Source organism: Rhinichthys klamathensis, unplaced genomic scaffold (genome assembly GCF_029890125.1).
Source record: "Rhinichthys klamathensis goyatoka isolate OS25496 unplaced genomic scaffold, OSU_Roscu_1.1 h1tg000104l_1, whole genome shotgun sequence".
NCBI classification, from domain to species: Eukaryota; Metazoa; Chordata; class Actinopteri; order Cypriniformes; family Leuciscidae; genus Rhinichthys; species Rhinichthys klamathensis.
The window spans coordinates 3,035,001-3,049,529 of record NW_026606643.1 but is presented as its reverse complement, the minus strand read 5'-3'; the positions used below and the strand labels follow the sequence as shown (position 1 = coordinate 3,049,529).

General features: G+C 44.4%; 1 protein-coding gene across 1 annotated transcript; it reads right to left on the bottom strand.

Moving 5' to 3' along the window:
* Positions 1 to 11,210: 11,210 nt before the first annotated feature.
* Positions 11,211 to 13,313, bottom strand: aplnrb (apelin receptor b). Its single transcript, XM_056253364.1, has one exon. The coding sequence runs from the start codon at positions 13,229 to 13,231 to the stop codon at positions 12,152 to 12,154; it is 1,080 nt and encodes a 359-aa protein (XP_056109339.1). The 5' UTR covers positions 13,232 to 13,313; the 3' UTR covers positions 11,211 to 12,151.
* Between the last annotated feature and the right edge of the window lie 1,216 nt (positions 13,314 to 14,529).

Here is a 14,529-nt window from a genome sequence, read left to right as displayed (position 1 = left end):
GGAGTGGAGCAAGGAGTGCCATAAGTCTTGTCTCGTGTCTGCCTGTTCGTCTGTGCCTGTGTCTGTGTTGCAGGAGGAAGCAGGGGATCTGTCTAACGTGCCCGAGGAGTACCTGGACCTGAAGGAGGTGTTCAGTAAGTCTCGCGCTGCTTCTCTACCTCCGCATCGTCCCTATGACTGTGCTATAGATTTACTGCCAGGTAAGTCTCCGCCTAAGGGCAAGTTGTATTCACTCTCTATTCCTGAGAGAGAGGCTATGGAGAAATATATTTCTGATTCTCTAGCAACCAAGTTCATTCGCCCTTCCTCTTCTCCAGCGGGGGCGGGGTTCTTTTTTGTGGGGAAGAAGGATGGTTCTCTGCGACCTTGCATTGATTACCGAGGGTTGAACAACATCACGGTAAAGAATACCTATCCTTTGCCGTTGATGTCTTCAGCTTTCGAGAGGTTGCAGGGAGCTTCCATTTTCACAAAATTGGATTTGCGTAACGCTTATCATTTGGTTCGCATTAGGGAGGGGGATGAATGGAAAACTGCTTTTAACACCCCTAGGGGGCACTTTGAATATTTGGTCATGCCGTTCGGGCTGTCCAACTCCCCAGCAGTTTTCCAGGCATTGGTCAATGACGTGTTGCGAGACATGATCGATCAGTTCATATATGTCTACCTGGATGACATATTGATTTTTTCTTCGTCTCTCCAGGAACATGTGCAACACGTTCGACGAGTGCTTCAGAGGTTGCTAGAGAATGGGCTTTTTGTCAAGGCGGAGAAATGCGATTTTCATGCACAATCTGTCCCTTTCTTAGGTTACATTGTGTCGTCTGAGGGAGTGCGGATGGACCCTGAGAAGATTAAGGCTGTGGTGGAGTGGCCAAGTCCAGATTCCCGCAAGGCCCTGCAGAGGTTTCTGGGGTTCGCCAACTTCTACCGGCGTTTTATTCGCAACTTCAGCCAACTAGTCGCACCTCTGACTGCCTTGACCTCCCCCAGAACGACGTTCAGGTGGTCGGACGCAGCCGAGGCTGTGTTCGTCAAACTGAAAGGCCGCTTTGTTTCAGCCCCCATCCTTGTCGCCCCTGATTCCACACGTCAGTTCGTGGTGGGGGTCGACGCGTCGGAGGTGGGAGTAGGTGCAGTGTTGTCCCAACGTTCTCCCACTGACGACAAGATGCATCCTTGCGCGTTTTTTTCTCATCGGCTATCACCTACCGAACGTAATTACGACATTGGTAACAGAGAGTTGTTGGCAGTTAAGTTAGCGTTGGAGGAATGGTGCCACTGGTTAGAAGGGTCGGGGGTACCTTTTATCGTCTGGACCGATCATAAGAATCTGGAATACATTAGGACTGCCAAAAGATTGAACTCCAGGCAGGCTCGGTGGGCTTTGTTTTTTGGTCGTTTCGATTTTTCTTTGACTTATCGTCCGGGTTCCAAGAACTTCAAACCCGACGCCTTATCTCGTATATTTGATTTTTCCGAGCGCCCGTCTACTCCCGAGTGTATTTTGCCCGAAACTCTATTCGTTTCAACACTCACATGGGAGGTCGAATCGAGGGTCGTTAAGGCCTTGGAAGGGGTAACGCCTCCGCCCGGTTGCCCACCGAATCGGTTGTTCGTGCCGGAGGGATTACGGTCTGACGTTATTCAGTGGGGTCATAGCTCCAACGTGGCTTGCCATCCAGGAGTTAATCGGACTAGATTTTTAGTCAAGCAACGATTCTGGTGGCCACTTATGGCTCAAGACATTCACAATTTTGTTTTGGCTTGCTCGGTTTGTGCCACGGGTAAGACTTCCAATCGACCTCCAGACGGGTTACTTCAGCCACTGCCGGTGCCTTCGAGACCTTGGTCCCATATCGCTCTAGATTTTATTACCGCCCTCCCACCCTCTCCGGGTCACACAGTGGTTTTAACTGTGGTGGACCGGTTCTCGAAGGCGGCCCATTTCGTTCCCTTACCCAAATTACCGTCAGCTAAGGAGACAGCAGTGGCAGTCGTAGATCATGTCTTTCGGTTACATGGCCTCCCGACAGACGTGGTTTCCGACAGGGGTCCCCAATTTGTGTCCAAATTTTGGCAAGAATTTTGTAGATTACTGGGGGCGACGGTTAGTTTGTCCTCTGGGTTTCATCCCCAGAGCAATGGTCAAACCGAGAGAGCCAACCAGGATTTGGAGAGAGTGTTGCGATGTTTAGTCTCCAAGAATCCTTCCTCGTGGAGTCAACAACTCTCTATGGTGGAGTACGCACACAACTCGTTACCATTGTCGGCTACGGGCCTATCTCCGTTTGAGTGTAGTGTAGGTTACCAGCCACCAATTTTTCCCAGTCTGGAATCCGAGGTTGCGGTCCCCTCCGCTCACGCCTTTGTCCAGAGGTGTCACCACACTTGGACTAGAGCCCGTGAGACTCTACTCCAAGTGGGGGCGCGCACCAAGGCCAAGGCCGATCGCCACAGGTCAAGGCCTCCCGTATACGTCGTTGGTCAAAAAGTGTGGCTTTCTACTAAGAATATTCCTCTTCGCTCCGTTTCTAATAAGCTTGCACCCAAATTTATTGGCCCGTTCACTGTCACCAAGATCCTTAGTCCGGTGGCAGTCCGCCTCAAATTACCTCCCGCGTACAGGAGGGTTCATTCCGTCTTCCACGTATCCAAAATTAAGCCCGTGTTTCATTCACACATTAATCCGCCTGCCCCGGTTCCTCCTCCACCGCGACTCGTAGATGGGGAGACCACATATTCGGTTAATCGAATTCTGGACTCTAGGCGGAGGGGACGCGGATTTCAGTACTTGGTGGACTGGGAAGGTTACGGTCCGGAGGAGAGAAGTTGGGTTCCTGCTAGAGACATCCTGGATCACACCCTTATCGATGATTTCAATCGACAGGTAAGGGGGTCTGGGAACGCCAGGAGGCGTTCTTAGAGGGAGGGGTACTGTCACGGTAGACGTATTCTCTGGTCTCTTCTAGTCTTGTGTTTATGTTGTTTTGTGAATGCACGTGTGTGTGGGCGTGAGTGATTGGCATTCCTGATCCGCTCCAGCTGATCATCATCACGTCACCAGCTGCAAGCAATATCTACACTCTATTTATACTTACCGCTGTTTCCTCATCATTGTCAGATCGTTGTCTTGATGTCCTTGGTGTTCGGTGTTCCTGTGTCCGGTTCCCGCCTGATGTTCCCGTTCTTCGTTGTCTTCATCGTCGTCGTCGTGTGGATTTGGGTTGTCGTCTCACCGTCACCTCATCACTGCACCTCACGGATCCTGACCATCGAAGTCCCTGCGTCACCTTTCACCATCGGCTGTACTGTGTGTTTCCCCTGTATCCTCATTAAAGAGAGTAACTCGCTTTTGCTTCCTGTATTATTTCAGCAGACATGACAAGAAAGCAATAGAGAATGACAAAATAATCAACACTGAAAATGTATTATGCCACCACGAATACATGTATACAACAAGTTATCAAACTAAACTATTTTAAAAGACCATCAAAGCAAAACAGAAGTAGCCTATATAATTAAAACAAACTCGATGGCTGTTGGCTTATTTACTCGAAGCGTATATAACGATAAGCCACTTGTAAATCAGTGTCTGTAATCATTAAATTATATCACTACACAATGTAGAAGCAAGAAACAAGAAGCTTAACTTCACTCGATGCTGAAACGCAATTATGTTACCGAAAACAGTTTCTGTGATCCGAGGAGCGTGCACTAATATTTTCAGTGGCGCTTTAACAAGATACAGGAAACTCATGAATATTCAAGTAAGCTCTGCCCAGTGTCACAGAAAATCTCAGAAACCGAATATTCCAGAACACCTGTTAGGATGCTCAAATAAACAGAAAAAAGTTTTGTTCCACAGTATTTCAAGTGGTGCTCACTGCAGTAAAATAATGTCCAGCTCCTCCTCTCAGGACGTCTGATGGGGTGGAGGGATAGAGTTGTGGGTTTGGGTAGGGTTAGGGTGTGGTTGGATATTCTAGCTCCACCCATCAGGCCCAAATTACATTCGCTCCTCTTCACTGCATGTCTAGCGAGTGGGATCTAGTGGACAAAGTACACAACTTCCTTACTTGAGTGAAGTAAAAGTACAGAAGTACTTGTTTTTAAAAGTACTTGAATATCAAAAGTAAAAAGTAAATGTAAATGCATTGTTTTATTATGGTTGCATTGTTGTATGTAATACTTACAGTACCTTATGCCTCTGAATCTATGCCTGCCTACCTATGAGATTGGTTTAATCAACAGAATCTCAAAATATTATGTTATCTGAACCTCATAAATTATCTAAGTTCATTTGACAAAAGAAAACATTTTGTGATGCCAATTTTTTTTACAGTGTACCCTCATATCAATATCAAATTTATTTCTATAACACAGTTTCAGTAGTGGGATTGAATGTGAGATTGAGTAAGTGCACTCAATAACGTCCACAATGGTTTCGGACACCCAAATGACAGTTCCCTCAAATAGTGCCCTATTTAAAGTTTCTTGGCTTTTAGTATGAATATGTTAGTCTTACTATTATCTATAAAGTAGTGTGCTCCAAGACAATGACAAAATTCGCATTTAGAAGATATGATGGATTTTTTATCCTCAAACCTAACTATTTTAGATTTGTCTCTCTAAAAATAACTATACTATTATAACTTATACGCTAGCACATCTATATATATTTGACGTTAGCCACGTTAACCCTTCAGAATCAATCTCTCCAGACGACTACAGCCTTTTGTCCCTAACTATACTCCAACGTGTCTCCAGACGACTACAGCCTTTTGTCCCTAACTATACTCCGACGTGTCTCCAGACGATTACAGCCTTTTGTCCCTAACTATACTCCGACGTGTCTCCAGACGACTACAGCCTTTTGTCCCTAACTATACTCCGACGTGTCTCCAGACGACTACAGCCTTTTGGCCCTAACTATACTCCGACGTGTCTCCAGACGACTACAGCCTTTTGTCCCTAACTATACTCCGACGTGTCTCCAGACGACTACAGCCTTTTGTCCCTAACTATACTCCGACGTGTCTCCAGGCGACTACAGCCTTTTGTCCCTAACTGTACTTCAATGTGTCTCCAGACGACTACAGCCTTTTGTCCCTAACTATACTCCGACGTGTCTCCAGGCGACTACAACCTTTTGTCCCTAACTGTACTTCAATGTGTCTCCAGACGACTACAGCCTTTTGTCCCTAACTATACTTCAACGTGTCTCCAGATGACTACAGCCTTTTGTCCCTAACTATACTCCGACGTGTCTCCAGACGACTACAGCCTTTTGTCCCTAACTATACTCCGACGTGTCTCCAGACGACTACAGCCTTTTGTCCCTAACTATACTTCAACGTGTCTCCAGACGACTACAGCCTTTTGTTCCTAACTATTCTTCAACGTGTCTCCAGACGACTACAGCCTTTTGTCCCTAACTATACTCCGACGTGTCTCCAGACGACTACAGCCTTTTGTCCCTAACTATACTCCGACGTGTCTCCAGACGACTACAGCCTTTTGTCCCTAACTATACTCCGACGTGTCTCCAGATGACTACAGCCTTTTGTCCCTAACTATACTCCGACGTGTCTCCAGATGACTACAGCCTTTTGTCCCTAACTATACTCGGACGTGTCTCCAGACGACTACAGCCTTTTGTCCCTAACTATACTCCGACGTGTCTCCAAACGACTACAGCCTTTTGTCCCTAACTATACTCCGACGTGTCTCCAGACGACAACAGCCTTTTGTCCCTAACTATACTTCAACGTGTCTCCAGACGACTACAGCCTTTTGTCCCTAACTATACTCCGACGTGTCTCCAAACGACTACAGCCTTTTGTCCCTAACTATACTCCGACGTGTCTCCAGACGACAACAGCCTTTTGTCCCTAACTATACTTCAACGTGTCTCCAGACGACTACAGCCTTTTGTCCCTAACTATACTCCGACGTGTCTCCAGACGACTACAGCCTTTTGTCCCTAACTATACTCCGACGTGTCTCCAGACGACTACAGCCTTTTGTCCCTAACTATACTCCGACGTGTCTCCAGATGACTACAGCCTTTTGTCCCTAACTATACTCCGACGTGTCTCCAGATGACTACAGCCTTTTGTCCCTAACTATACTCCAACGTGTCTCCAGACGACTACAGCCTTTTGTCCCTAACTATACTCCGACGTGTCTCCAGACGACAACAGCCTTTTGTCCCTAACTATACTTCAACGTGTCTCCAGATGACTACAGCCTTTTGTCCCTAACTATACTCCGACGTGTCTCCAAACGACTACAGCCTTTTGTCCCTAACTATACTCCGACGTGTCTCCAGACGACTACAGCCTTTTGTCCCTAACTATACTCCGACGTGTCTCCAGACGACTACAGCCTTTTGTCCCTAACTATACTCAGACGTGTCTCCAGATGACTACAGCCTTTTGTCCCGAACTATACTCCGACGTGTCTCCAGACGACTACAGCCTTTTGTCCCTAACTATACTCCGACGTGTCTCCAAACGACTACAGCCTTTTGTCCCTAACTATACTCCGACGTGTCTCCTGACGACTACAGCCTTTTGTCCCTAACTATACTTCAACGTGTCTCCAGACGACTACAGCCTTTTGTCCCTAACTATACTCCGACGTGTCTCCAGACGACTACAGCCTTTTGTCCCTAACTATACTCCGACGTGTCTCCAGACGACTACAGCCTTTTGTCCCTAACTATACTCCGACGTGTCTCCAGACGACTACAGCCTTTTGTCCCTAACTATACTCCGACGTGTCTCCAGACGACTACAGCCTTTTGTCCCTAACTATACTCCGACGTGTCTCCAGACGACTACAGCCTTTTGTCCCTAACTATACTCCGTCGTGCATCCAGACGACTACAGCCTTTTGTCCCTAACTATACTCCGACGTGTCTCCAGGCGACTACAGCCTTTTGTCCCTAACTATACTCCGACGTGTCTCCAGACGACTACAGCCTTTTGTCCCTAACTATACTCCGACGTGTCTCCAGACGACTACAGCCTTTTGTCCCTAACTATACTCTGACGTGTCTCCAGACGACTACAGCCTTTTGTCCCTAACTATACTCAGACGTGTCTCCAGACGACTACAGCCTTTTGTCCCTAACTATACTCCGACGTGTCTCCAGACGACTACAGCCTTTTGTCCCTAACTATACTTCAACGTGTCTCCAGACGACTACAGCCTTTTGTCCCTAACTATACTCAGACGTGTCTCCAGACGACTACAGCCTTTTGTCCCTAACTATACTCCGACGTGTCTCCAGATGACTACAGCCTTTTGTCCCTAACTATACTCCGACGTGTCTCCAAACGACTACAGCCTTTTGTCCCTAACTATACTCCGACGTGTCTCCAGACGACTACAGCCTTTTGTCCCTAACTATACTCCGACGTGTCTCCAGACGACTACAGCCTTTTGTCCCTAACTATACTTCAACGTGTCTCCAGACGACTACAGCCTTTTGTCCCTAACTATACTCAGACGTGTCTCCAGACGACTACAGCCTTTTGTCCCTAACTATACTCCGACGTGTCTCCAGATGACTACAGCCTTTTGTCCCTAACTATACTCCGACGTGTCTCCAAACGACTACAGCCTTTTGTCCCTAACTATACTCCGACGTGTCTCCAGACGACTACAGCCTTTTGTCCCTAACTATACTCCGACGTGTCTCCAGACGACTACAGCCTTTTGTCCCTAACTATACTCCGACGTGTCTCCAGACGACTACAGCCTTTTGGCCCTAACTATACTCCGACGTGTCTCCAGACGACTACAGCCTTTTGTCCCGAACTATACTCCGTCGTGCATCCAGACGACTACAGCCTTTTGTCCCTAACTATACTCAAACGTGTCTCCAGACGACTACAGCCTTTTGTCCCTAACTATACTCCGACGTGTCTCCAGACGACTACAGCCTTTTGTCCCTAACTATACTCCGACGTGTCTCCAGACGACTACAGCCTTTTGTCCCTAACTATACTCCGACGTGTCTCCAGACGACTACAGCCTTTTGTCCCTAACTATACTCCGACGTGTCTCCAGATGACTACTGCCGAGTCTAAATCCTATACTCCAGCGAGTCTCCAGATGACTACGACTACTGCTGAGCCGATAATTCTAACTTACTTGTTCTCTTGCTGCGCAGCTTAAATTACAGACAGACTTGAGTAATTGTCCTTTAAATGTTCTTTATTACGGCCGGGAGTTCTCTAGCAGTTCTCAGAGAATCTCCCAAAAAGAAGCAATGAGCATGGCCGGTGGATCTCAGACAAATCCCATTGAGAATCCCACCACTAAAAACAAATACAACAGTTTTTATAGAAAAGGAGAATGGGCGAAAATGACATGATACATTATATAATTTCCCCAAAATTTGATTGGTTCTTCATTACTTCATAATCACAAGGTTTAAAATTTAGACTGTGTAGTTTCATTTCCCATATTTGTTATTTATACACACACACGCACACACTCAAAGTCATACGTTTTCCATTGGTTTCGTACAGTACATTCTGTTCAAATGTTAGATGTTAAATAAGGTTAGATGTTAGTCTAACCTGTTGGGTTTAATATATATAGTTTAAAATTTCCACCACAAAGACCAAACCCAATGTTGAAAATGAAAATCAGGATGATGTAAGAATCCAACATCGAATTGACGTTAATCTAGTCTATATGTTGGACAGATGTTGTATTGTGGTTGAAAATGAAAATCTGGTTGACGTCAGAAACCAACATAAGTCGGATTGGATGTTGACGTCAATCTTACGTCGGGTTCTGACATCATCCCCTGACTGATGTTACTACTTTCTACTCAAGAACCTTGACAGAAATGTAGTGGAGTAAAAAGTACAATATTTGTCTTTTAAATCTAGTGAAGTTAAAGTAAAAAGTTTCCAGAAAAAAATAATACTCAAGTAAAGTACAGATACTCAAAAAGTGTACTTAAGTACAGTACTCAAGTAAATGTACTTTGTTACGGTCCACCTCTGCGAAAGCTCCACCCATTTGTTCTGGAATGAGCAGCTTCTCCAGGATTTACTGATTTTGGAACCCCACAAATGGCTTCCTTATTCTCTGTTAGAGTATATTAAGCTGGGATAGCAGAAAAGAAATATTTTCATATCCAAAAAATGACCTACATCAGCTTTAATTCTATCAGCATAAGACACTGAAAAAAAGCAGAATGTCAAGATAAAACAAAGAAAAAAAAAATATTTAAACAATGAAAATGTGTGTAGACATGCACTATTTTTTAAATGGAGTGAGTTACAAAAGATTTGTAATGTTTTATTTTATGCTCTGATTTTACACTGTCAGGTTTCCCACTTCCACCATATACAAGTTTCACTTTAAAGCACAGGAAGCAGCTCGTTTAACATATGCAACTTCACACCATGAAATTCGCATTTATGCAGGGAGATTAAATTACTGTTTTAAATCTTTACAACATCTTTGAAAATGTCCCTAGAAATATCGTCCAGATTTTCTTTGAGAACCTAAGGTATAATTTGACACCTGCGGGCAATACTGAGCCCAACATTTGATCTGTGCCCACACACTGCAGCTGTTAGCAAAGAAACATGGAACATGTTAGCAGCAGACGCCAGAAACATGGATTAACTTTATCCTGTTCTAGTGTCGTTCTTCAATTCCACATTCATTTGTTTATCCATAAATACAAGCTCACAGTCTCCTGTATTCAAATGTAGGAAATATTTATTTCACTGGGCATCTAAAAATCAGTTTCCTGTCTTCATATTTCACTTACATCCCTGACAGAAAACAAATAAACAAACCCACTAGCCCACTAGTCACTAGCCCACACACATGCTAGCAACTGCACACACACACACTTGTTCTGTCTCTAAGGGCCATTTATATAAAAGAAACACCCTCTATTCTTTCACTTTTCCTCCGCTATCTTAATGTCCCACCCTCTTGCTTCTGCTTTTTGTTTCCCGCTTAACAGACATGTGTTTTGCCCGCCTCATAATCCCTGTAGCGTGCAGTCTGTCCACATTATGCAGTAATCTTCAGATTAGATATAATTCACTCATTTATCAACTGCCTGTTAGTGTTTACTTACACTAAAAAATGCTGGTTTGTTTCATGTTTGAGACAAATATGGACAAACCCAGGTTGGGTTAAAAAAATGTATTACAAAAAAAAATTAAACACAAAGGCTGGGTTTGTCCATATTTGACCCAACATGGGTTAAAACAACCCAGCATTTTTAGATTGTACATTTACATTACAGTAATTAATTCAGATGCTTTTATCCAGAGTAAGAAATACACAAATGGTCAAATGTGTTAACAAGTAGTTATGTGTCAAATGTGTTAACTTTTTTTTTCTTTTCTTTTTTCTAGCAGTTACACACTCTCATGTTGTGGTAAATTCTACAAGCAAATAAAATTTTAAGCTCATTTGTGGTTTCATCAACTTTAAATGTTTTTCATCTGTATCATGATGCACATAGTTATCAATGTTATTGATAATAACCACACCCTTTATTATGAAGGACAAATATTAGTCCAGGCTAAAACCACTAATTACCACAGATTAGCATAGTCTCTCTGATAATGATAATGTCCTGACCAAAGCTTATTAGGGAGCTTAATCATTAGTGGGCTGTTTAGGGGCTGATGACCCTCCATATGCAGAGCAGTTTCTTTTATAGAGGTTTTTTTTTTTTTTTTTGCTAAATACCAAATTAATTATACCTATGCAAAAAGATACTGTGAATTTTTCTAATGAAAATAATTGTATGTATCATATAACAAAGTAATATATAAATAGTTCATAGATAGATGGATAGATTATTTATTTAATATATATTTCTTAGATTTTTCAGGGAGTTCATATTTTAGGTGATGATTTTTTGTGTCTTTTTTTAAAGAGCTGTTTAGTGTTGTTGCGTCTGTGTACACAACATAGTTTGAGGCAGCCAAGTACAAAACCAGAAACACAAGGAAATCGGCTTTAAACATGCATTTCCTGTCAGTCACTTGCTTTGATTTTGAACTGGCCGAGGACAATAAAAGACAAAGCTACTAGCCTCAGCCCAGCGTTAACAGGAAAAACAGCGCACATGAGGGAATGTTGCAGACATTCCAGCCGAATCCATGAGCTTTAACGGATGACAAAACAGAGGCATACACGAGAAATTCATAATACACATTTTATTCATAAAGTACTGCATAAAAGAATCATACAGCAGTGTTTTCCACAATATCAAAATAAAAGTTGACTAGCACATTTCATTAGCTCACACTCGCACGCACAGTATCTCATCTGTCGAAGCTGCCACCTATTAATTGGCCGTCCCTTTTCCCCAACAACATTTGTCAACTGCCATCTGTCTGTCTGAGTTTACCCCCCTCCATGTTTTCGTCTCCCCAAAACACCCACCTCCCCCCTTGAAAGTCTTTAATCAAGCTGCAACACTTCTTCTCATGTAAGGCTCCCATCCCTCCCTCCCCTATCTTGACAGTTTAGATAAGACAGACTGGCCACCAGGGTTCTTATCACTGCCCCTTACGAACAAGTGCTTAATGGACAAAAAAATAATCAAGCAACCAAAGGGTAAGGAGCATGGTTAAATGCACTAATACAGTTTTAAAAGTAAAGAGTTCATAAATTGTTCTCAAAGCCTTCCGTGGGCCACCCACCACCCTGCAGCTCCAAAGTAACAGCAGAGTCTGTGAAGCCAAATCTCTGGAGCCGCGAGAGATGCAGAGGCAAGCAGAAAAGCCCTCGCTCGTCCTCCTCAATGTACATTCAACTGTGTCCCGCACGTCTGGAGCACAGCTGTCGGAGGGGGGTCTGCTTTCCAGAAGCTGCTTGTGGTCTCAGAGACAGCAGGACAAACAGACTGCATCAAGTTCTTCAGAACCAGAACGCTCTCCTTTATATTACACAGAGTACCAACGCATAGTCCCGGGACAGGAGAAGCTGGTTCCTCAAGTTCCCACAGTCAGATACAAAAGGAAAGTCTTCTTGTCCCCAACAAACAGAGTTACCTTTGAGTTCTTGTGAAGGATGTAAGAGTTTGAGGGAAGTTGTTGACTTGTTACCCCAATTCTGTGTCACCCTTCCACCCACCTCCTCACACCTTAGTAGCCAGCGACTGGGCCTCGGTCTTCTGTGAAGAGAGGGAGCTGGCGGGGCTGGCGTGAAGGGCTTTCTTCAGGTTGAGGAGGCAAAGGCACTGAGAGCGGAAGCGGAGGTCAAAGAAGGCGTAGAGGAGCGGGTTGAGGCAGCTGTTGACGTACGCCAGGCAGGTTGCGTAGGGATGGGCCATCAGCAGGAGGTTCAGGAAGGTGCAGGAGTCAGGCGCTAGGTTCAGGTACGAGAGGGCGTCCATGGTCTTCACGACGTGGAAGGGCATCCAGCACGCAGCAAACACCACCACCAATGTGGTGATGATCTTGAGCAGGCGACGCTTGCGCTGGTCCTCCTTGCGAAGGCTGTTGAAGTGACGTGTGACGGTGCAGCCGATGAACCCGTAGCACACCATCATTGCCAGAAGGGGGATCAGAAAGCCAAGAGCCGTAGAGGAGATGCTGAGGCCCGCAATCCAAAAGGTCTCCTGGCCCGGTTTGCTCACCACCAGGCTGAAGTCCATGGCGCAGGAGGTGTGGTTGGTTTCGGCGTCGTACACCGTGGTGCGGAGAAGCAGGGTGGGTGCAGCCAGCACACCTGAGAGAAGCCAGATGGTGGCCAGCGAGGCCTGCATGTGTCCTCTGGTCCGCAGCTGTGTGCTGGTGAGCGAGTGCACGATGGCCATGTAGCGGTCTAGGCTCAGGCAGGTCAGGCAGAAGACACTGGCGTACATGTTGAGCAACACCACGTAGCTGCTAATCTTGCAGAGGGCCACGCCAAAGGGCCAGTCGTATCTCAGGCCAGTGTAGACGGCCCACAGAGGCAGAGTCACCACAAAGGTCAGGTCAGCAAGAGCCAGGTTTCCGATGTAGACATCCGCAGCTCTGCGCTTGGACTGGGCCCGCCACACCGTGAAGATGACCACACCATTACCAGTGAGGCCCAGGATGAAGATAAGCATGTAGAACACAGGAATCAGTGAATATGATGGTTCCCACTCATTAAAGTCACACATTGAGCTGTTTGCTGCCTCGTCGTAGTCGTCTTGGCTGTAGTCATCAGTCATGTTGTCCATGGCATTCATTCCTCCAAAAATCTGTGTTTAAAGTATCCGTTGACAAGAGATCTAAATGATCACAGAGAAGTTGCTTGTGATGTGTTCAGGTCAGAATACACTTTCAGCTGGACAAACGGTGGCTTTTAAACCCTCAGGATCTCACACTCCCCTCCCCTCACCCCTGACCCCTCCCCTCTACCCCAGTGACCCCTCCTCTTACCCGCACTGCACTGCAGCTTCCACAGGAAAACACACAGGATTAGGCAACGAAATATAAAAATAGCAAGTACACAAAAATATTTGCACGCGGAACTACTGAAAAACAGCCCGTAGCCTATATTCACAGCGGACAGTAAATATAGTCGCACATCACAGCCGTAAATAATGCTGCAGAAATAGAAGGTTTAAATTGATAGAGCTCTGCTTTACGGTTTTTTTTTTTTAATATAAACTTGCTTTTTTATAGGCTATTTATATACACTACTACTACTGTATACACGATGATGTAGGCGTTTTTCGCGTTTGTATTAATATTTTCAGGAGTTTTACTATTTTAAATGTTAAACACGAAACTTCTCTATCTGTCGCGACATGTCAGGACCTGTGTTTTTTCCCTGTACGGATTAATTGATATTGTAATGGACGGATGTGAATGTGTGAACAACTGTCTATTAGTTGGACGATTCGAGGGCTCTAATTTCCATTCCAATGCGTTTGACTCTGCGCTCACAGACTTGCCCGAGCAAGATCATATGTCCGAATTAATCCGAGAAAATATAGTGCAGCATCATGCGTATAAAAATTGTGCACAATAAGACTAATCTTCAGTTCTAAACGCCATTTTCAGCATGAAATTTACGTGCCGTATAAGTTAGACTATTTTAGGATGAAATGGCTCAACCACCGCGTTTTCTCTCGTTACAGTCCCTCGATTTCACTCAACAGTGACATTCGTAATAATCGTAAGCAAATAACAGCCTATGTAAAATTAATAAATGCAATAATTAAAACAACATCATGTGTTGAACTGGCAGCAATAAGCCACGCCACGGTGCCAAAAAAGATTAAAAATAAAGAAACATTAAAGAAATAGGCTAATACATTAAGAGAGTATCAAATAATACGTGAATGTTAACGTGACACACACAATAATGAAAGTAAATTATTCATATTTTGTGCTGGACCATGTATGGATGATATAAAACACTGGCAATAAATAAATATGTAAAAAAAAAAATAGGCTAAATAATACCTCATAAACTATATTTTAAGTACATTATATATTTAAAAAAAAATTAAATTCATATAATCTGTCTTAAAAATAA